This window comes from Herpailurus yagouaroundi, unplaced genomic scaffold (genome assembly GCF_014898765.1).
Source record: "Herpailurus yagouaroundi ecotype Mexico unplaced genomic scaffold, PumYag 205, whole genome shotgun sequence".
Taxonomy (NCBI): domain Eukaryota; kingdom Metazoa; phylum Chordata; class Mammalia; order Carnivora; family Felidae; genus Herpailurus; species Herpailurus yagouaroundi.
This window is the reverse complement of record NW_024412436.1, coordinates 3,781,743-3,805,893: the sequence shown is the minus strand read 5'-3', so window position 1 is coordinate 3,805,893 and position 24,151 is coordinate 3,781,743. Positions and strand designations below refer to the sequence as shown.

Below are 24,151 nucleotides of genomic sequence, written 5' to 3'. Positions count from 1 at the left end.
AAAAGACAAAGACTATAAAACTGAATTTCTTTAGGGAACCTGGGTGGCTCAGTCGGTTAAGCATCCAACTTCGGCTCAGGTCACGATCTCACAGTTCATGCGTTCCAGCCCCGCATCAAGCTCTGTGCTGACAGCTCAGAGCCTGGAGTCCACTTTGGATTCTGTGTCTCCCTCTCTCTCTGCCCCTCCCCTGCTCACGCTCTGTCTCCCTCTGTCTCTCAAAAATAAATAAATGTTAAAAAAAAAAACAAACAAAACTTTCTTTAAAAAAAAATCATTCAAAGACAAATTACATCAGACTAGATTTAAAAAGTAACTATGTTATTTAGAAAAGGCACATTTAGAATAGCATACTGAAAGTTTTAAAGTTTTAAAGTTTAAAAAGGATGAAAAAAGACACACTGTGTGAACATTAACTAAAGTAAAGCCAGTGCAGGGGTGCCTGGGTGGCTCAGTTGAGCATCTGACTCTTGATTTCGGCTCACATCATCATGATCTCACGGTCATGGGATGGAGTCCCATGTCTGGCTCCACACTGAGTATGGAGCCTGCTTGAGGCTCTCCCCCCGCCCACTGCCCCTCTCCCCCACTCACTTGCTCCCGCTCTCTCTCTCTCTCTGAAACAAAAAATAAAATGAAATAAAGTGAAATGAAATAAAATAAAGAAAAAGAAAAGAAAAGAGAAAAGAAAAGAAAAATAAAATAAAATAAAATAAATAAAATAAAATAAAATAAAATAAAATAAAATAAAATAAAGTAAGAAAAAAATAAGCCAGCGCAGCTCTATTGCTATCAAACAAAGTAGAGTTTAAGGTAAAATTCAGTGCTAGAGATAAAAATGATCTTTTTATAATACTAAAAGGTTCAATTTACCAAGAAAATATAACAATGTTAAATCTCCTAGTAACATACCCTCAAAATTATAATGTAAAAATTAACATAATGACAAGGAAAAAGAGACAAATGACAAGTATAGAAGGAAATTTTAATCAAGCCTTGGTAATTGATAGAATAAGCTGACAAAAATATTAGTAAATACATGAAAGATTTGAACACATAATTCACAACCTTGACCTAATGACACAAAACAACAGTGGATTAAACATTCTTTTCAGGCACACTAAAATAATTGATTATAGTAAGACAAAAGCAAGCCTCAACCAACTTGAAAGACACAGAAATCATGCAGAGTATATTTTTTAGACACCACACAATTCAGCTAGGATCCAATACAAAAAGAGAATTAAAAAACCCGATATGCTTAGACATAAATGAACATACTTCTAAATAACTACTGGATCAATGACAACTTATAAAAATTAGAAAATATTTCAAATCAAATTTTTCAAATTTCACATAAAAAAGTAGAATGTGGTTCTAAGCAGTATTTAGAAGGAAGTTTATATCCTTAATTGCATATATTAAAAATACTGAAAATTAATAGAATATATAATTCTCAAACCAGTAACAGCAGAAAAGAGGAATAAAGAAAACTTGAAAGCAACTATCAACTTCAAATTGTGTACAAAGCAAAGGCACCATTAAAAGAAGAAGGTGAGATAAAAAACATTTTTAAGACAGATAATTGACTGCCAAGAAATGGAGGATAAATTCCAAAGAGCAAAATGATTCCAAGAGGACAGTCTGATACGCAAGAATTGGTGCCAAACGCATAGGTAAATCCAAGCAAACATCGCTGGTACGAAAGAAAAAAAAAAGGGTAACATGCAGACAAAAACCAAATGCCCAAAGCAACAATGAAACCATGTAATTCAAGAAAGAAGATTGGCACTAAGGTGTTCTAAACTCTTTTAAGACTACAGAAGGGTGAAGATATTATACAACCCTAAGCAATTTAAATTAAATACGTATGACAAAGTTTCACAGCTAACCACGAGAGAAATAGCATAGAATTATGTAAACCCCAAACCAATAGAGAATACAGTAGGTAGAACAATGGCCACCCAAAAATGTCCATGACCTAATCCCTGGAACCTGTGAATACATTACTTCACATGGTAAAAAGACTTTGCAGACTTGATTACAACTGCAGGCCTTGAAATAGGGAAATTATTCTGGATCATTCTCGTAGGCTCAGTGTGATCACATTTGTCCTTAAAATCAGAGAATCTTTCTGGTTGCGGAGAACCAGAGAGATGTCAGTGTAAGGTCTCAGCCTCACAGCCAGGGAAATGTGGGTGGCCTCAAGAATCTCCTCGAGAGCCTCCGCAAGGGAATGCAACCTTACCAACACCTTGATCTCAGCCCGATGAGACGTGTGTTAAACTTCTGATCTACAGAACTGTAAGGCAATACATTTGTATTGTTGAAGCAACTGAATTTGTGATCATTTGTTATGGCTTCAACAGAAAGCTATAGAGGAAAAAGAAACCGAACAGAGGAAAAACACCTCAATTAATTAAAAAAAAAAGCAAGAATAAAGACAAAGTACAAAAGCACCAAAGCGGCCAAAGAGTGGAAATTGTACAAAAATGCCAAAAATACAACATATTTAAACTGTACATGTACTAATCTTACCAAGGAAAATGAGGGTATTTTCAGACAGAATTTTGCTTTTAAAAAAATGCGCTGTGCGATTTATAAGAGACGTACCTACAGCATAACATAGTATGACTGCAAGAAAAGAGGTGGCAAAAAAAAGATATTAATTAATCCAAATATATTATCAATCATTCTAGGGGAAGATGGCCACGGCTGGAGCTGAAAAGAAAATTCAGTTCTAATCTGTTAACTAGGAGCCCTCTGACTAAGAATTATAAAGGAGAAGGCAGAATTTGACTTGATTTTTACAGAGGAAGAAATCTCAATTTCTCTCTGGGAATTTAAGAATGGGAGGGCATTTTTTCATGGCATTATTTGCGGTACAGTTATGCTGTTGTTGGGGCCATCATGTAATCAGTAGTAAGTCATCTTGGACAATGAGACCATAGATAAGTAAAGAGAAAAAGGTTAGGGGGTGAATTTTTAGGAAGGCCTTGGTAATTGAACTACATGACTTTAATGCAATTCAGTGCCTTTTAGCAGCCCAAACTCAACTGCTCACTATGGTCCTAGGACGTTCTGTAAAATAACAGTGGTTAGTACTGCGAGAGTACTTTTCAGGTGAGAGCAGACCTAAACGAATATTCTGCTCCTCCCCTCCTCTGAGAAGTAACCTACTCAAAACTGTTAGGCCAACTGGCTTTAAGACATAAAACCCCAAGGGGCGCCCGGGTGGCTCAGTCAGTTGGGCATCTGATTCCTGATTACGGCTCAGGTCATGATCTCACGGTTCATGGGTTCGAGCCCCACATGGGCTCTGCGCTGACAGTGCGGAGCCTGCTTGGGATTCTCTCCCTCTCTCTCTGCCCCTCCCCTGCTCACGCTCGCTTGCTGTCTCTCTCAAAATAAATAAACTTTATTTTTATTTTTTTTTAAATTTTTTTTTCAACGTTTTTATTTATTTTTGGGACAGAGAGAGACAGAGCATGAACAGGGGTGGGGCAGAGAGAGAGGGAGACACAGAATCGGAAACAGGCTCCAGGCTCCGAGCCATCAGCCCAGAGCCCGACGCGGGGCTCGAACTCACGGACTGCGAGATCGTGACCTGGCTAAAGTCGGACGCTTAACCGACTGCGCCACCCAGGCGCCCCTCAAAATAAATAAACTTTAAAAGAAAAGAAGAAAGAAAGAAAACTCCAAGAACAGGAATATGTGCACTCTTGAGTGCACATGAGTGACTTCGACTCCACCCCCAGGACGGTGCTCCCTCCCTCCATTCCCTCTATCTGCTCTACCTCGTCTTTCTTCAACTATATGCTGTAGGTTTCTGGTCACATGTGGCCCCGCCCCTTTTGTCTCAGACCTGCAGGCCCTCAGGCCATCGTCCTCCCGCATCCCCATGTTTAGCACAATGACCTGTGTGGAAGCCTGTCTCCGGTGCTCTGTCTCTTGTGCTGGGTGGGCTGTGAGGCGGCACAGACCCCGGGCCAAGTGTGCGGGCGGAGGGGTTTGCCACACAGGGCAGGCCCCGAGGTCATGACTGGAGGAGGAGTGAGATGGGAGGTGGGCGGCAGAAGTAGGAAGATGAGGAGAGCCTCGGCCACTCTCAAGCGTCCCCGATCCCGGACGTTCCGGATAAGCGCCCATCTTCGTGTTGGTCTTCACCCGGCTCTTGTGTCGGTGCTCCCATCAGTTACTAATCTGGAGACTAACCCGCCCCAGAGATCACAAGAAGTTTGTACTAGGTGGACTCGCATCTAAACAACAGAACCAGAGATGTCGATTCATTGCCATTTACAATTGAAACCCTATCAGCTATACTTCAATTAGATTTAATTAAAACCAATTACTCTGATACTTTGCCAACAAATAGCCTTTGTCAACTTGACCTGAGGAGCTCTATAGAGAATAGATTTAAAATTAGCTAAAGAGTAAATCGTACATTAAGTGCTCTGACCACACACAAAAAAATCAATATAAAAAAAAAAAATAAAAGGAGCAGGAGAAAAGTTTTGGAGGTGACAAAGAAGCCTGTATCGTTCACTGTGGTGATGGCTTATGGGCGTGCACTTATCTCCAAAGTGCTCAAGTGGTATGCATTCAATTAGCTACAGCTTTTTTATGTCCATTACAACTCAGAAAGGAGATTTAAAGAAAGCAAGCAGGTAGAAACGTGAATCAAATGTCGTATTTCTGTAGTCTAAGAGAACTGGAAGGCCGAGGCCAGTTTGAGAGCTAAAGTGAACTATACTGAATCATCTGGATAACTGCCTCAAAATTAGCTGATGGGCAGCACAGAGATCAATTTTCCTTGGCGCTCCTATCATTTCTTTCTGGTGTAAAGAAGGGAGTTGAGTATGAGAAATACAACCGGGAGGTACTGAGTTCATAAATTATCCTTGTCCCCATCCACACTGAGAATGAGGCTGAGTTACAGTTATTACATACAGGTTGCTTCTACGGGATCACGACAGACGGTACGTGTACTTACTTCTCCAATGCCCCTTTTTTTTTTTTTTTTGTCATTTAAGTGAAAGAATACATTTTTTTAAACTCTTAAATTCTGAAGAAGCTTATTTAAATCAGCCAAATGGTTGCTGGATTTACTAGCCCACACACAGTTAAGAAAGAATCAAACAAGAAGATGGGGAAACAGTGTTAAGTCAGTAAAAATATAATACTGCATATATTGTTATTAATTATACAGCCCAAATATTTAAGAATTTTTTTAACATTTATTTATTTACCTTTGAGAGACAACAGAGTGCGAGTGGGAGAGGGGCAGAGAGAGGGAGACACAGAGTCCAAAGCGGGCTGGAGCCGAAGTTGGACACTGAACCGACTGAGCCACCCGGGTGCCCCAAATATTTAAAATCTGTCTTCATATTCTTCTGGTCCTCCTCTTTTGAAATCAGTCCCACTCAACAGTATTTATCAACTTATTAATTAGAGGCTTAGTGGAAAGAGAAGGAGTTTGAGGCATATACAACAACGTTTACTGGTTTCTTTACTGTCCAAATCTACGACCGTAGCCAAGCTACTCAACTGTGCTGTAAAATGGAATCAATGACATTCACTCTAGAGAAATAAGACTAATATATATGCAAATTGTAATTGCTATACGTATTATTATTTTATTTTGATCGGGTCATACTATTAACCCTGTTTCCCTAATTCATTTACTTCTGCTAGTTTAAACGAAAGCTTAAAGTCATGAACTGAGATTCACATGAAAAGTACCTATCACAGTGCTTGGCATATATGTGCTGAAAAACATTTAAGCTATAAATATTTATTACTGGCAAATAAAGGAATTAGGGTAGATGTTTTCTTAATCTCATAGACTTTCACCACGAGACCTCATAACAATGAGATTCCTCTTTATCTAACATCCTATTTTTCCCCCATTTCAGAGTTATTCTGGGAATGGTCTTTTTTTTTATGAGGTATTCACCACCCCTCTGATACATCACCACTTGTGTACTAATATCCACAATGAGCACCAGAGCACCCCGAGATTACAAAAGGCTTGTAAAAGGTCACAGAAAGAATATTACTACTGGAGTTACTCAGATGTTACGTAACCAGCTAGTTATTTTGTTGGTAGACCTCAAAATATAGTTTGACATATTTTTTTTCCTCTCAAATTGAAGGGTATCTGGAGCTTTTTATATTGATAGCTTTACCTTCCACTGGCGGTCCCTACTTTTAATTACTACAATAATCACTCCACACTGCCAAGAATCCCCCAAGATAAATATAATATACAAGCCAAAGAAACCGAAGCCAATAATGATGACAAAAGAAGTCAAATTTCAATTCAAATACAGTCATTCTAGCCTCAGAAGGTTGAAAACTCATAAAGGTAGAGACTGAAAATGAAAATGTCACTTTAGCAATGCTGAAAATTGATATGCAGGAGAAAAACCTTACTAAAAAGTCCTTGTTTTCAGAACAGCCTGATTTTTCAGCTGCATCTCCAACACTTTCTGTCTCTCTTCTAAATCAGAACTGAGGAAAAGTCAGGGCGACAAGTGCAGCTTTGACCACCAGTACAGAGAGAAGGCTAACGAGACAACTGGAAGGTCCCACGCCGCAGCCTCTCACCGTCACAGGAAGAGAGAGCCATGTGCACTGGGAGGGAAGGGAGGAGCTGGACAGGCCGGCCGGAAGCTCTGCCTCCAGACATAACTGTGTTCAGTGGCATAAACGGATTCATTCATTGATTCAACAAATTTTTGTGGGGCATCTCCTGGGAATAACTTACTGCCTGGGGCATCACAAGAACGGTCTTGAGGCATACAGTTGTGAACAAGACAGGTAAGTTTCTCTTCGCTATTGTGTTATTTTATTTTTATAACACTAGCTCATTCTTTCTTCGCTGGATCAGTCAATATTTATCAGACAGGCGTTAGGTCTGTGTATAAAGCTCAAAAATCAACGACATTCATTACAAACAATCTAGACAAAAACATCTTTGTCAACTAGATCAAAGGTCATCATTCGTAAGCAGGGAGGACATTTCTGAAAAAGGAAAGGGCAGATCGTGAATTTAAAATTGTTATTCACTGACTGATTTAGCTAACACAAATACGCGTAAGGAGATGTGCCACGTGCCAGAAGACATACAAATGAAGTGAGACAGAGAGAGGACGACCGCTTTCCAGGTCCTCTCCATTCTCCTATGATTAAATCCTCCCATTCTTCAGACTGGACTTTGGGCTTTATCTTGCCTCTCCTCGGCCCTTCAGCGAGCTGTTTCGCTTGGCTAAGTGTCAACTCCCCCATCTGCAAAGGGGAGCTAATTATAATAGCACCTTTTTTATCAGGTTGTCATGGGACTCAGATAGCCCATTCAGATCATTTTAACACCATGCTCCATATAATAATAGCTGGCCGTCACTGAGCGCTTATCACTACCATTACTGTTAATCTTGCACACATCTTCCTCTCCACGCCTATTGCTACCGCCCTCATTCAGGCTATTTTGCCAATTAAAGTTCTAAAAAAATGTCAACCGTCAAACAAGTCAGGCAGAACAATGGGCTCTTTCCAGTAAACAACCTACAACTTTCTGCCTTTGAATCTCTTCTTATCCTTATTCCTCTGACCAGCATTCCCTCCTCTCAGCCTAACTGGGTAAAAATCCAATTCATCTTTCAGGATCCAGCTCAAATACCTTCACAAAGCCTTCCCCGATCTTCCACAACAAACTACTTTCTTCTGTTTCCACCGAGAGTGTGGCACTCACTACTTTTCTCCTATAAGCCATGTCTGTCCTACACACCAATACTTTTCTATGTTCAAACATTCTCAGTTCCCAGTTAAATGCATGTTATGAAGAAAGATGAGGGCGTATAAAAAGTTTGTATTTTTTTTTCTCCAGAAAATAATCACTGCCTAGGATTATGGGCATCACTTTGTTATCTGAGTGAAAAACAAATCACTGAATCTACTCCTCAAAATTCTAAAAATGTCCTAACACTGCATCGGATCACTGAATCAGAAAAGTGTCTATGTTGTAAAAACACAAGATAGAAATTAGACTTTGGTATCAGGACATACATAATGTTTTAAGAATGAAGAAAAGATTTTCTTACTTTTCTTTCCTACTGCCCAGTTGGCGAGCTGTGTATTGATCCCCATAGTCAATTAGCACCAGCTGTCGAGAAAAGACGTTCACTTTGTTGCCTATAAATAAATCTTCCAAGTGAAGATCATCATATTTGGTCCGCTTTAAAAAGGTGCGGTGATTCTTCACATCGTGCTAAAACAAAAGCAACACAGTAAGACAACTAATTCTCCAAAGAGAATGTTAATCTTATTATAAATTAAAAATGATTCTTTATTCTGCTTCATTAAACATTGGCGACATTGTTTCACTTTTGCTACACATACAAATCACACTTCTTTTAGAACTTCTGTATTTCCTAGTGGAATCCAGTAATAACAGAAAAACTTATTACAAATTTAATACTTTAATAAACCATGAATAGAAAGATTTGTTCATTGCCAAACCATTTCAGCAAATTAGTGCTTACGAAATCCCAGAGAAATTCCAAATTTCAGCTGTCTTGCCTAGACAAAACCCCAGTACCAAAGAGATCTACCTGTAAAAGGGTTGCCAGTGAAGAGACACAACGAAATATGTGCGACTCTTAACCTGACCTTCTTCAATCTGACTCGTTGGAGAGATAATAGCTTTCAATATTGGTGACATATTTAGGGCCATGATAATCTTGATCTGCAACCACTTACCGCCTATTGCTTAATCTAAAACATGAACAATCCCACATCCGTTTTATAAACAAAAGATACGAATTACTATTTTCACATTAAAGATAAAGGTACAAAGTTACCCTCTTGTATTGGAATTCAAACACCAAAAAAAGAATTCCCAGTAATAAAAGAAAAAAATATATTATGAATTTTCAAAAGCAGCGACATAAAAGGCAATCCTATTCCTCTCCCTATCCCGCATTCACTCCCTCTGCTGATGTTTAAGGGGGGAAAAAAAAAGGCTCAATTACCATTTCAACAGATCCATCCCCTGGGTAAAATAACAGTTCATAACGTCGAAAAAGTGAAGCATTCGGATCATACCACTCGGCAATGAAAACGAATCTTTCCCCGTGATTCTGCAAAGAAAGAATTAACATCAACATATAAAATATAAGCACTTCTTGCATAAACCATCTACGTTGAAGGCAAGAATTACCAAAGATTTGTTAACAAGTACATCTGTTACTATTTAATTATTACATTCAAGGATTCTTCTTTCAACCATATATCAGTTACCAACATACCTTCAGAAATACTTCCTTCTAACTTCTCATTAAATATCCTCAGCTATCTCAAAGATGACTTATGACCTGCTTAATACTTCACAACCATCCGATCACCCTGAGTAAATTAACAATTTTTTTAGAACATGAGCTCCTGATTGGACTACTGTAATAATTCAGCACATTTACATATAAACAGATCTGAAAACAGATTTACATATAAACAGACAATAAACTGCTGTGAGAAAAAAATTCTGAGAGGCTAGCTCTCAATTACATGAGATTTTAACTTTCCTAAATTTAAGAATCCAGCAGAATTCGAATATTGTCATCATTAAAGTCATAGTAAACATCCTTTCTTTCCTTCCTAATTTCACACGATAGTATCTTTTTACAGAAATTGGAGAATGTGTTAGTCTAGGTCCTCTGAGAAGCAGACACCGAGACAGGATTACACTTGCAACAATTCTATTCTATTGCAAGAAGGGCAATTCCTAGAGGAGAAAAATGGGGAGGGATCCAGACCACAGTACAAATCTGACTGGAAGGAAGGAAAAGAGAGAAGGGAGGGAGGCATCATTCCAGATTGCTGTACAGTCTAAGGAAGGTTCAGCAAGACTGGCAGGCAGCGCCCTGGCCAGGGAGCCCTCAAGAGTTCCTTGACATCCGGGGACCCGCCTGCTTGAGTCTCCCTGCTCCTCAAAGGCACCAGTTGGGAGTAGCCCTTGGGAAGCGTGTCTTAAGTGCAAAGGCAGCAGCAGGTTTCAGAGCACAGCAGGTGGGGCCCTTGCTCATAGCTGAGGGTGTGTGAGGTGCATTCCTATGCCTATCACACCGGATGAAGTGAAAAAATAAGTCAAAGAATGACCCTCTTTCCTTGACTGTTAAGCAGGACTTCCAATCATGTATGTTGTTAAAAACAGCTTAGCCCCAAAGGTCCTTCATTATAAGGAAAGGAGGACATACAGGTCATGTAAGGAAGAAAGGAATCTGGTTTTGTTGCTAATTCTGAACTTAGCATCTGATTCTCTGGTTAGGATACACGGATAGGTTTTTTTTTATGTTTTGTTGATAATTTCTTTTGTGTTAATAATTCCCTTATATATTCTAATGGTAGAAGGTGTATGGCTAGTTATGTTTATGATTATACTCATAAACTGTACTGTAAAAAGTTTTAAGACGCTATTTTATTTTTCCCACAATCATCCACAAAGACATATTTAAGCAACGCTAATTATTAGCTAAGAGAAAATGAAGGTAAATTAAGAGACATACTACGACATTCGTGAAAGCCTTCCTTCACACATTTTTTTTCACATTCTTACAAATACGGCTTCTTAAAGTTTAGGTTTCACTGTGCGGTTCTAGTGTTGTGGTCCCCTTATAATAGAAAATTTAAATATTACCAGCTTACTAAATTTTTTACTCTCTATATTAAAATATTCACTCACTCGACGACATCATTGAAATATTTCCTTCACTAAAATAAATAAATGAAATTAGAAAATGGAAGAAGTACGGATGCATCTAACTGAAGGTAATGGGGCAGGATGGTGAGGTCAATGAAAAACCAATGAAACTTGGCATCATTTATCCAGGGAGCCCAAACACAAAACTAACCAATCGTACTGCTTAATCCTGAAGCGGGTAACAGAATTTTGCACAATACGCTATCCAGAAAACAGTTTTAATATAAAGAAAATAAATGGAGGACCTACTGTTTCTGACTGACAAACTAGCTTAGAGCAAACCAAAGCAAGAAGAACTAGAAAAGTGGGATATGAAAAAAATACCTGTCTGAAAACCCTGGGGAGCCTCTAAGGCAGCCAGAATTTGATGATCCCGGCTCTGGAAAGGCAGGAAGCTCACTGAGGTGGCCCAACATTCTTTGTGCTGCTTTTACTGGAGGACATGTGTTGAGTCTTATGTCAGCCTGGACAAGAGACAGAGAAGCTAGCAGAGCTTCTGACAATGTCACAGGGATATGGAGTGGCCAAGATTTGCGGGACAAAGATCCCGGGGAGAAGGACATTATAGAAAAGTAAGCTCATACCTGTGTTTGTTCTCTAGCTTCACAGCATGGGGAGAGAAAAATGGGGGTCTAAACCCACTAAAGAGGAACTCTCTTAACCCTCCCACCTTTTTGTTGATTCCTGGAGCACAACACTCTAGGAGCACAGGTAAACAAAAGGGTCAACTGTCCCTTACAAAGTTTACAAGTTATATGTTCACTCAACGCTTACTCCTTGACCACACTGAGGGGATACTTTCCCCATTCTAGCTCCCTGCATCTCCTGAAGTTCAATGATAAGCTATCAGATACACCAAGAAAGAGAACCAAGAGAAAAAACAGACAATAGAAAGAGATCCATGAGTAGCTTACCTATTATCTGACAAAGGCTTCAAAACAATGAAGATAGGTATTAAAAAAATACATTGAGATGAAGAATTTCACCCGAGAGCCAGAATCTTTTTTTTTACATCAAGTGGAAATTCGAGAACTAAAAATAACTCTAATATAGCATTCTCTAGCTGGCAAAAAATATCCTCTAAAAAGTAAAGGTGAAATAAAGACATTTCTAGATAAGCAAAAAGAGAAAACTTATTACCAGTGTGCCTGCATTAAAAGAAATTCTAGGGGCGCCTGGGTGGCGCAGTCGGTTAAGCGTCCGACTTCAGCCAGGTCACGATCTCGCGGTCCGGGAGTTCGAGCCCCGCGTCGGGCTCTGGGCTGATGGCTCGGAGCCTGGAGCCTGTTTCCCATTCTGTGTCTCCCTCTCTCTCTGCCCCTCCCCCGTTCATGCTCTGTCTCTCTCTGTCCCAAAATAAATAAAAAACGTTGAAAAAAAAAATTAAAAAAAAAAAAAGAGAGATGCACATAAAAAAAAAAAAAAAAAGAAATTCTAAAGGCAGTTCCAAAGGAAAAAGGAAAATTATACCAGATGATTCAAGGAGTTAAAGAAGGGGCTGAAAAACAGTGGAGACGTAAACATGTGGGTAAATCTAAATAAATATTATGCATGAAAATAGTAATAATGCCTTGTGGGATAGAAAATACATAGAATTTGGATGTATGTCAAAATGAATATAAAAGGTGTAAAAGGTAGACAACGTTCATCAAATTATGTACAGCAAAGAAAGTATCTCCTACATCAGTTGCTCGACCTGTTCTCAAATTCCAACGAATATTCATGAACAAGAATCTCTCTTAAAATAATAGATACGTGAATCAGGGACGTTCTGTTCAGTTTTCCACCCTCTATTATGTTAGAATGAATCTTCTCCCTCTCCTACTCCTCAGACAATGGGAAAACATTTCTCAGACTGTTTAACAAATCAGTGACATTCAAACTTTAAGAAATGAATGGCAACCACTAATCATGACAATAACAATAATTTTTAAAGTACCTACTAAGTAGCAGGCTCTTGACACGATCTCATTTCATTTTCACAACAGACAAAATAGGTAGCACCCCTATTTCGTGGACAAGGATAGTAAAACTTAAAATTTTTGAACGCTGGTCCAAGGTTACATAACAAAGAAATAAGTTGGAACTCACTATGCTTTGTCCCATTAAACAGCACTGGCTATGAAAGACGACACAAAAGCCACTATTTAAGAACGTATCCATTCAATGGGCCTCCATCCACTAATGAACTGAGTTATTTATCTACTCCTCCATGTAAAGCTAAATAATTCTAAACAGGGTCAAGTTTGTTGCCTTTATCAATCATTAGGAGAAGATTAATGATTAGGAAATGCAATAAGAGAATCATCTCATTCCCTGCGACATCAAACATATTTAACAAATACTGCTTTTCAATTACATCCCAATTCCAAAATTTTAAGAATCAAGTCAGTGAAGCGTGTCCTTCTAAGATAGCATTGGTGTGTAAAATACCAAAAAATGTTATAAAGCGGATGCTATCTAGGAAATTACAGAAATTATATTGTATTGCCCATAAGTTGCTGCTTTAAATCATTTTCACTGTGAGCGTTAGTTATTCTAATGTAGTCATAAGCTCTAAAGGAAAATAATAAAGCAATTACTTTTTTAAGGTAAAGGGGAAAAAAGGCCAACAGAAACCAAAGGTCATACTTTATTGGGAAAAGAATAAAAGAGTTGTTAGCTTTAAAAATTCCCTCAGAACCACCTAATGATTGATGTTGAAGGAAAAGTCTGCAACACTACACAGCACTTAAATAAACCTCTGATAAGTAAGCATCACACAGAAACAGAGACAGAAACTATACCCACAAGATTTCAAAAATGCCTAAAGTTCTGACCTCTTAGAATTTAACCTAGAGTTTCAGAATAGCATCTACACACAAAGAAAAAAAATCCTTCATATTCTCTTGGAAAATTATCCCATTCCTTCATTTATAACTGTGATTTATCTCAACAAGATTATTTAAAACTACATAAAAATAATAATGGAATTTCCATTTATGATGAGGAAAACTAACTCTCAGGCAGGTACTATGCCCTCTATGAAAAAGGGCCAACTATGCCAGGTACAAATTGTATCCAAATGCGATTTAAACTTCACTTTTTGATTTATCTTTGCAGTAGAAAGTCTGGTTACTTCGAAGAATCAAAAGATGCCTCGGGGTGCCTGGGTGGCTCTGTCCAACTCTTGATTTCAGCTCCGGTCATTATCTCACGGTTGTAAGACTGAGCCCTACGTTGGGCTCTGTGCTAGGCATGTAGGCTGTTTAAGATTCTTTCTCTCTCCCTCTGCCCCTCCCCAGCTCGTGTACATGCGATCCTCTCTCTCCCTCTCTCTCCAAAGAAATGGAATGGAATGGAATGGAATGGAATGGAATGGAATGGAATGGAATGGAATGGAATGGAATGGAATGGAATGGAATGGAATTGAATGAAAAAGATGTCTAGAGGTATAGCGGTGGGACTTCTGGACTAGGCACGAAACAGGAGTGCACCTGAATGTCCATTCAGGCTAGCCTTTTGCTCGCTGCCTGATATAGACATACCCACACACCTCCAACACCAAAGTTGCCTTTGAAATTTAAACATTTTTATTTTTCAGCTAAACTGAGCAAAGTCTAACAAAGAATGTGATTCCCCTTATATTACTGTCCTTTACTCATTTTTTACTTTACATCCAAGGTAGTTAGCATAGATAATAATGATTTCAGGAGTCGATTCCAGAGACTCATCCCCTATGCATACCACCCAGTGCTCATCCCTACAGGTGTCATGCCCATCACCCCACCCACAACCCCTCCAGCAGCCCTCAGATTTGTTCTCTGTATTTAAGAGTCTCATGTTTCGTCCCCCTCTTTGTTTTTATATTATTTTTGCTTCTCTTCCCATATGTTCATCTATTCTGTATCTTAACCCCTTTTATTTTAATTTTTTTTTATTTTAATGATTTTTTTAAATTTTATTATTTTAATGATGTCAAAATTGAAAATCATTTTGTTTGAACCCTTCACTTTATGGGTAAAAAAATTGAGGCCCAGTGAATGTAAATGACTTCCATAAGGTTACAGAGCTAGTTCATGACTGAGCCCGACCAGGAAGCTACACGTGCTGTGACTCAGAGATTTCCATGGTACCAGACCTCCAGGGCCAACTCAAGAGATGAGAAACTAACATAGAAGGAGTACGAAGGGCCACCTCCATTTTTGGGTCACAGATCTGAGGAGAACGTCACTGACTGGATGGTCACAGGGACAGTAAGGGTTTCAGCTTCCATCGGACATGGGCTTATGCAGAGCATTTAAAGATCACACGGTAGCACAAAGAGACTTTTTCTTAAAGTAGCCAAAACATTTTCCTTCTTCTGGACATTCTAAATATAATTTACACATAAAAAGATAATGGGTCCCTCACACTCAAGCGCACTGTGTTCCAATTTTGTAACTAATCACTAATGGGCCATCTAGTTTTTGTTTTCGTTTTGGCATGCCTTTTTTTTAGCGGCACCTTGGCATAGTGAATATTTTAAGCTGAAGGCGCTCGAGAAAACCGCAAAAGAAGAAGGTCACTTTGACCTTTTCCTAAGCCTCTTCCCTGAAACAGGTTATAAATCCCTCGTGTGAGAGGTGCCTTCCCAGAAGAAAGAAGCATCCTTATCTCTCAGGACAAAGGAACATGGGAAAAAAAAGAATCCCAGCAAACAGGCCTTGCTATCCTTATGAAGGCTCCCATATCACATAAAACTTAAATCAACTGATATGTTTTCTCCTATTAATCTGTCTTTGTCAGTATTCAGACATAGCCAGGGACCCTAAGAAAGTCAAGGAAAATGTCTTCCTCCCCTACAGCTCCCTGAAAGGCTAAGTAGAAAGCCAAAAAAATGGAATAGCAGCTTTCAGGCGCTGCACTGGAGGGGGAGGGTGCAAAGAGGGGGAGGGTGAAAAGCCAAATAGACCTTAAGTCACAGAGAGCACAGTGGTTCTGCAAGATGGCAAATAGTAAGAAACAATATGCTGATGATTATGTAAACAACAGCTAAATGTGACTCACAGTGGGGAAACGGTAATCAGAGTATCGAACAAAAAGCAGTTCTGTTCCTGCTGCAAAAGATCAGCATTGAACAACATAATGAGCATTTTTATTGCCAAGGAACTTGGGTGATGATGACCCAAATCTTTAATATTCAATTCAAAATCCTGGGCTAGGTAGGGAACAATCGTTCAGAAGGACACTGAAGAGTATGTCAGAAATAGCTGCCGCTGGGGAGTATGTGGTGTGTGAAGGGGGGCCGGGCGCGGGGGCAGTGGGGGTGGGGAGGCTACTTTTCAATGTACACCATTATGAAATGTTCCACCTGATTGATGCTTGTGTTTTTTGTTATTGTTTAATGTCAAGAGGGGTTAAACTGTTTTCTAATTTGTAGTTTTCTTTATAGTTTAATTTTAAATTACACTGAAAACCTGAAGCTGGTCTTTCTTTTTTTCTCTTTCACTATGTAAGAATTTAACTATGTAAACACCCAACAAAGATTAATACTCATCAGTAGACCCTTCTTCACGTCGTATTTCATCAATAACCTTCGGAGTTCTCTTCTATTAGCCATACTATAAAATCAGAATGGGAAGACAAAAACAGAAAACAAAGAAACAAAGGAAACAAGCAATGGGTATAGTAACAGGAACGTTAAGGAAACCACCCAAGTGTCCATATAGGCCTCACTACCTGCCCTCTGAAAAGCAGAAGGCAAGGCCATCAGACTATGTACATTACCTTATTCCCATCCACCAATTCATTTATCCAACAAACAGAGCACTTGCCATGTTCTATGTACTATGCCAGGTACTCAGGTATGTCAAGATATGACAATGGCAATTAGAAACAAACACGGTCCTTACAATCTAGCAGCCAGTCCAGCAATTTCGAGGAACTTAGAACTACTGGCTCTGGATTGATTGTTCTGCTCTTTCACAGTTGACTCAGTTAAGAGAAGTTATTTTAATTTTGTACTTAAAATCCATTCTACACTGATATGACTACTCATCAGAATGTGCTGTACAGCATGTTACAATTTTTAATTTCCCTTTGATGGTACGCTTTTTCAAACATAGAAAAATCTCAGATTGTTTTTCCAAACTTACTTTGTTACACCTAAAAAAGGAAAATGTCATTTTAAAATGTAGCATATGAAAATTGCATCTATTCAAATGCATTCCGGAATGAGTCACTTCCCAGTGCAGCCATTTTTTAAAATAGTCAGATTATACCATGCACATGCTAATGACGTAGGTAAGTTCCTTCCATTCATTTTGAAAACATTTTCCCTTCTCTCAATTCCTTTTAAGAAAAAAAAAATAGGGGACAACCAACAGAAATAATAATATTCTTCTGTAAAACAGGTGAAATTTAAAAACCACATGTATATTGGTTATAATCATGATAGTGGCTGAACTTGCAGACAATGCTGGAAGAAAGGATAGAATCAGTTGATTCAATACAGTTGAGTTGGTGACATGTGGGCCCGTGTTATCACCTGAAAGTGTTCCACCACCAAATGCCATGTCTCCAGCGCTCTGTTCCCTGCCCACATCCTCCTGTCCTTGCACTCAGGTTGTCCAACTTCTCCCTCTTTCTAGCGTAACGGCCCTTTCACACATCGCCAACCCACCAGCCTGTCTTTCCTTCACTTCCTTCCTTATCCAGCTTAGGTTCCTTGGTCTGCCATTTCAACCATTATCTTAACAATTCTTCTCATCCAAGACCCAGCCCTAAATGAAGTTAACTAACCTGTGCTTGCTCCGTGCCTGTGTTTTACAGTTTTGTGCCTTACTTTTAGGTCTATGATGCATTTGAGTTAATTTCTGTAAAGGGCGAAAGTTCTGTGTCCATTCAGTTAGAGGTATAGACAGGCAGATACAGTGTTATTTATTCGTTGAGATAGAGAGAGAGAGAGAGAGAGAGAGAGAGAGAGAGAGAGAGACTTCCTAAAGCATCAGTCTTTCTTAATGGTAAGTAAACATTTTTACATTATAACAAACATATATATTATTGAACAGAATGTAAAACTCATATAATTTCACATAACTTATAAGATAAAATAAGTGATTTTAAGAAAATTCTCCCCCCCCCCCCCAGTTTTGAAATTTCACGTGAAATGACATTTGAAAGGTAACCAAGTCTTTGGAAAATCAAATCACACCACCCCTCTCTTGGTCACTGCTTAAAGGAAGGCCCAGTCATACACGGACCATGTGAAACTAACAATCTTCTCCAGGCACACATGCCTACCCTTAGTTCAAGAGTAAATTTATTAAGCTCATATCATCAAGTATAATCGTGTCTTGGCCTCGTCTACTTCGATGTTATGGGTCAGAAAGAGCCACTGTCCTCCTGATGACCCTGCAGCCATCGCTCACCACATCCTGATTGGACCTGGCCCTATCAGGATTGCGCAGTGCAATGCCTAGACCAAACGGAGTCTGCTGCTGCTACTGCTGCTGCGATAGTTGCTATGATTCGTGGGGAGCAGTTGGCATGGCCCGGAACTGTGCTGCTCGAAGGGAAGACCCAGGAAACTATTAAGGGCTTACTTTTGGGTCGGCTGGGGAATACTTCAGAATGGCTAAAGGCATGGGCTCTAGAGGCCGACAGACCTGGGCTATGTGGCCTTGGATAAGATATTCAACCTCTCCCAGCCCTGGTTTCCGGATCTGTAAAATGGGACTATTAATAAACTTTCCTCATAGGGTAATTGTGGGGATTAAATGCCTCAGTGTGCGGAAGTCACTTGGGATTTATGTTGCCTACGTCTTTCCAGCAGTGACAGTGGCTTGTAGAGCCATCTGTGACTTTAGAGCTGCACTGGCCTTGTTCTGATATATAGGGAGAGCCTCTCTTGATTTGTGATACTGCAGCCTTGGCTGCAGCAAATCCTAGTCAGTAGTTTTTTTTAAGGCCCTTGCAGAAAAATCAGTATGAAGGAAAAAAGGTTTTGTGAAGGACAGAAAAATAGAAATGTGACTGAAATTGTACGTTTATGAAAAGCTACTGAATGTATAGCTTTTCTGCAATAATAAGCAATTTTTATAAAGGGCATGTTAATAAATCAGAGTAGGAGCACAGAATCTTGCCTTTTAGAGAGCTCAAAGTGTTCACCAATAAGAAATTGAGCAACAATTTTCTTTCTGAGTTTTATAACATCATCTGTTACCCAATATAATCCTTAGGATTATAATTCAAACTTCTCAAAGGAAAGACACCATTGAAAGAATCATAAATTATACCAATATATCAATCAACATGAAATTACTGTTGCAAATTATAGCTGTGAAAAATTAAACCCTGTGCTTTGGCTTAGCACAGAAACCAAAGATATTATGGAAAATAACAATAAAGTATTCCCGTTCTAGAGTTAATATTTAAAGTCATGCTAGATATTATACTTATTAGCAACCAATATGTCCAAAAGAGCAGGTATCACACGTTACCATTTAACTACTCGAAGATGCAAACTACTTATGTGACTAGGTGTCCAGGGCCAAGCAGGAATCTGAGGAGCTACGTCTATGAAATGAGAAGAATATCTGAACAACTGGCCTCCAATTCTACAAAACAAAGCAGAAGTGCTCCACACTTGATTTAAGAGACAGGAATCTTCCAGATGAGAAAGTGCACACCCAAGGCTTCTCTGATATCAGAAATAAAGCACAGAAAATTCTGTCAAATAAATTACCAAAATCTCCATTGAATGACTCACCAGTAAATTAAGGCATGTTTTCAAGTAATTTTTTAGTCCTGATAGTACTAAGCCTGGGGGAAAGGCAGAAGAAATTGAAAGTCATACTTATCTAATCTCACATCAATTATAAATTCAGAAGAAACAAAATGCTAACACGGATGGAAAAGTACTTCATCCAATTCACAAGCGCTCGGGGTGAAGAATGAGTTCGTGCATGTATGTGCATTTGTGTGCATCTTAAGTGAAGAGGAATATTTCTGAATAATACGTGGTAATAGTATGAAATCATCTTCATTGCATTTTAAATGTCTCCAATGTTATGGAGCCACTTAACAAGGAAAAGTCCCTTATTCTTCCAGGGACCTCGTATTTTGGTTAGGCCTCAGGAGAGCATAGGAAAGTACTAAAGACATAGAATTAAAAAAAAAAAAAAAAAAACAGGAAAAAGAAAAAGAAGGCAGGAAGGAAGGCAGGCAGCACCATTATTGTTATTTTTAGGGTACCAACTATCATAAGCTTGTATGAATCAGTAGGAGTCACTGTTAACATCTGATTGCTTGTACTTACAACTCTTCCAATGTTCTCTAACCTGCTACTATTTTAGTTAACCTTTACAAATCTTATTTACCCCTCAGAAAAGTTAGAAATAAATACTGAATTAAGCAGGTAGGGAGGGAAAGGGAGACAAGCTACACAGTTTGTCAGGCATATTTAGAACCCAATCTCAGTTGACTCTTGCCACAAACCTGTCATGGAGGCTCTCCCTCTCACTGATGAGAAAGAGGTTCAGGAGGGAAGTTAATTATCCAGGGATTCTGCAGATCAATCACCTAGTCAGGGTCAGAGCTGGGATTCAAACAAAAGTCTGATGTTAAAAATCAATACCCATTTCCAGACATCAAAAGCACTGAATCAAGAAAAGAACCAAGAGTTCTGGATCAACCAAAAGAGAAACACAGATGGGAGACAGTGAGAAAGGTAGCCTGTCTACAAGGTATATCGCAGCACAAAAGCAGACAGTGATAAGAAACTAGAGGTCACTAACAATGGAAGATTAGTTGGGCCTCAATTCTAGAAAAATAGGAACTATTCTAGAGTTGTAAAAGAGCTCTGACAGGTTACTGAAGCACTTCTTACATGTTTCTGACAGTTGCACGTAAGACGTACTACAAGAGCTAAAGCCATCTTAAGAAAGAAGGTATCACAATTCTGCATTCCGAGCTATACTACAAAGCAACAGTAATCAGAACAGTATGGTACTGGCACAAAAACAAATATGTAGACCAATGGAACAGACAGAGAGCCTGGAAATAAACCCATGATTATACATACGGTCAGTAAACCTACGACAAACAAGGCAAGAATATACAATGGGGGGAAGACAGTCTCTTCAATAAATGGTGCTGGGAAAACTGGACAGTTACATGCAAAAGAATGAAAGCAGGCCACTTTCTGACACTGTACACAAAAATGAACTCCAAATGGATTCAAGACCTGAATGTGAGACGTGAAACCATAAAACTCCTAGAATACAATATAGGTAGTAATATCTTTGACATCAGCTGTAGGAACATGTTTCCATATATGTCTCCTCAGGCAAGGGAAACAAAAGCAAAAATAAACTATTGGGACTACACCAAAATAAAAAGGGTTTTCACAGCAAAGGAAATCATCAACAAAACAAAAAAGCGATCTGCTGAATGGGAGAAGGTATCTGCAAATGATTTATTCAATAAAAGGTTAATACCCAAAATACATGAAGAATTTATTCAACTCAACACCAGAAACCCCCAAATAATCCAATTAAAATGGGCAGAGGACCTGAATAGACATTTCTCCAAAGAAGACATCCAGATGGCCAACAGACCCATGAAAAGATACTCAACATCACTAATCAGCAGGGAAATGTAAATCAAAACCATAATGGGGTATCACCTTTCACCTGTTAGAATGGCTAGAATCAAAAAAGAAAACAAGTAACAAGTGTCGATGAGGATGTGGAGAAAAAGGAGCACTTATACCCTGCTGATGGGGATATAAATTGGTGCGACCACTGTGGGAAACAGTATGGAGGTTTCTCAAAAAATTAAAAATAGAAATAACCATATAGTTCTACTACTGGGTATCTACCAAAGAAAATTAAAACACTAATTTGAAAAGATATATGCACCTTATGTTTACTGCAGCATTATTTAAAAGAAGAGTCAAGATAAGAAAGCAACTCAAGTGTCCATCAATAGATGAAGGAATAAATAAGATGTGTGAGATACACACACAATGGAATATTGCCCAATCACACACACAAAAATGAGACCTTGCCATTTGTGACAAACCAGATGGACCTAGAAGGTATTATGCTAGGTGAAATAAGTCACAGAAAGACAAATATCACATGACTTCACTTATATGTGCGATCTAAAAGACAAATGAATAGACAAGCAAAAAGAAGAAACCGACCCCTGGGGCGCCTGGGTGGCGCAGTCGGTTAAGCGTCCGACTTCAGCCAGGTCACGATCTCGCGGTCCGGGAGTTCGAGCCCCGCGTCAGGCTCTGGGCTGATGGCTCAGAGCCTGGAGCCTGTTTCCGATTCTGTGTCTCCCTCTCTCTCTGCCCCTCCCCCGTTTATGCTCTGTCTCTCTCTGTCCCAAAAATAAATAAACGTTGAAAAAAAAAATTAAAAAAAAAAAAAAAGAAGAAGAAACCGACCCATGAATACTGAGAACAATCTGATGGTTGCCGGAACGGAAAGGGTGGGAGGGTGGGCAAAACGGGTGAAGGGGAGTGGGAGATACAGGCTTCCAGTTATGAAATAAGTAAGTCACAAGGATAAAAGGTACAGCATAGGGAATACAGTCAATGATATTGTAATAGCACTTGTGGTGAATACAACATAACCTAGAGACTTGTTGAATCCCTATGTTGTACACCTGAAACTAATGTAACATTGTATGTCGACTACACCTCATAAAAAAAAAAAAAAAAGATGTGTTGCAAGAGATCAAGGGAAAGGAGTTAGTCAACATTTCTAGGGAATGAAAATCAGTTCACAGAATAGAAAGGCATGCATAAAAGAAAAAACTGTGGTAGTAACAGTAATATGATGTGGTGCTACGTATTCAAAGACACGGCAGATGTTAGATACCTGTCTGGAAATGTCTTCATTCCACCTCCATTTTTCTGAAGGGTATTTTTGCTGGTTCTAGAATTCTGTGTTCTATAATAGGTATTCAGGAATGCATCTTGAAAAACAATATTCTGGACCCTTCTGCCCCCACAGAGTAAATCAAGAGATCATCCCAAGAAACTTTAGTCTTCCAAAAAAAAAAATGTATTTTTAAAAACCTGAGGGCATTATATATAAATGAGCTATTATAAGTCTGAAATAGCACTAGACTTCTAGTTTCTGAAATTGTAAAAACTGAAAATTGTAAGTGCCTGCTGCTTGCATATTTTACACTTCTAGAACTCCAAAGAGTCATTGTTAAGATATAAATACTAATTGCCAGTCATCGAAGTGTCAAATTGAATAGTTCACTCTTAAACAACTTGGAGGTTCGGGCACCCACCCGCACTCGGTTCAAAACTGAGTATAACTTTTGACTCCTGTAGGAGCCAAGGGCAGGCTGCCCAAAATGTGCCACAATGGCATATTATTTCGAACTGAAGCTACTGGGGGAACAGCCAGTGCCAGGACACTCAGACCCCCTCCCCCAGGCAGCAAATAAATCTCCCTAATGAAAGATGCCCTGCCTGTACTAAGAAGTAAAAAGACATCCTTATCACCAGAGGTGGAAAGTTTAAAACTGACAAAGCTGTAGAAACAAACCTTGTTACTTTCTAACTTCTACCTCAGCCCAAATTCCCCTCAGAATTCCTTACTAATTAAAGCTCCCAAACATGTTTTCCTTACCCTGCCAATTCCTCACAAATTTATTGTCTCTCTGTCTAAAGAACATAGAAACTACCTGGTTTGGTCATTTACTTGGGTCTCAATTTCATTACTGGGCCTCCACGCAAACATACAACTTTGATTTTGCTCTCCCGTTACCGTCTCGTGTAAATTTACTTCTTAGTCCAGTTGGAAGACCTTGAAGGGTGGAGGCAGAATTTTTCCTTCCCGTAAAACTTCACTACTAATAACCTACTGTTGGCTGAAAGCTTTGCTGATGACACAAGCAGTCAATTAACACGTATTTTGTACATTATGTGTATTAAATACTATATTCCTGTAAGAGACTAAGCTAGAGAAAAAGTTATTTAAAACCTCCTAAGGAGGAGAAAGTACATTTACAGTACTGTACCTATATTTATTGAGAAAAACCTGCTTCCAGGCTGTAGGAGTGCTGACGACACTGACTCCATCTTTGGCCCTCCCTCTTGTTCTCCCTTCTGGGACACATATGGCACCACTCTAAGATAATCACCCTGTGACTCCACCACCAGGCTCCTTGCTCCATAAAAAGCTGGGGATGGGGCGCCTGGGTGGCGCAGTCGGTTGAGCTTCCGACTTCAGCCAGGTCACGATCTCGCGGTCCGGGAGTTCGAGCCCCGCATCGGGCTCTGGGCTGATGGCTCGGAGCCTGGAGCCTGTTTCCGATTCTGTGTCTCCCTCTCTCTCTGCCCCTCCCCCGTTCATGCTCTGTCTCTCTCTGTCCCAAAAATAAATAAACGTTGAAAAAAAA

At 39.2% G+C, this 24,151-nt stretch overlaps 1 protein-coding gene across 3 annotated transcripts in view; it reads right to left on the bottom strand.

Annotated features, from left to right (window-relative positions):
* The window catches only part of NME7 (NME/NM23 family member 7), a 262,404-nt gene that overhangs the window by 203,617 nt on the left and 34,636 nt on the right, over positions 1 to 24,151 (bottom strand). For 2 of the 3 annotated variants that reach the window (XM_040451736.1, XM_040451737.1), the window contains exons 2-3: positions 9,033 to 9,140; positions 8,103 to 8,269 (exon numbers count right to left, since the gene is read on the bottom strand). In XM_040451736.1, the coding sequence (XP_040307670.1) occupies positions 8,103 to 8,269; positions 9,033 to 9,140 (275 nt within the window). Of the gene's footprint in view, positions 1 to 8,102; positions 8,270 to 8,520; positions 8,525 to 9,032; positions 9,141 to 24,151 lie in introns of those variants that run through there. The other variant, XM_040451738.1, reaches the window with a different exon arrangement.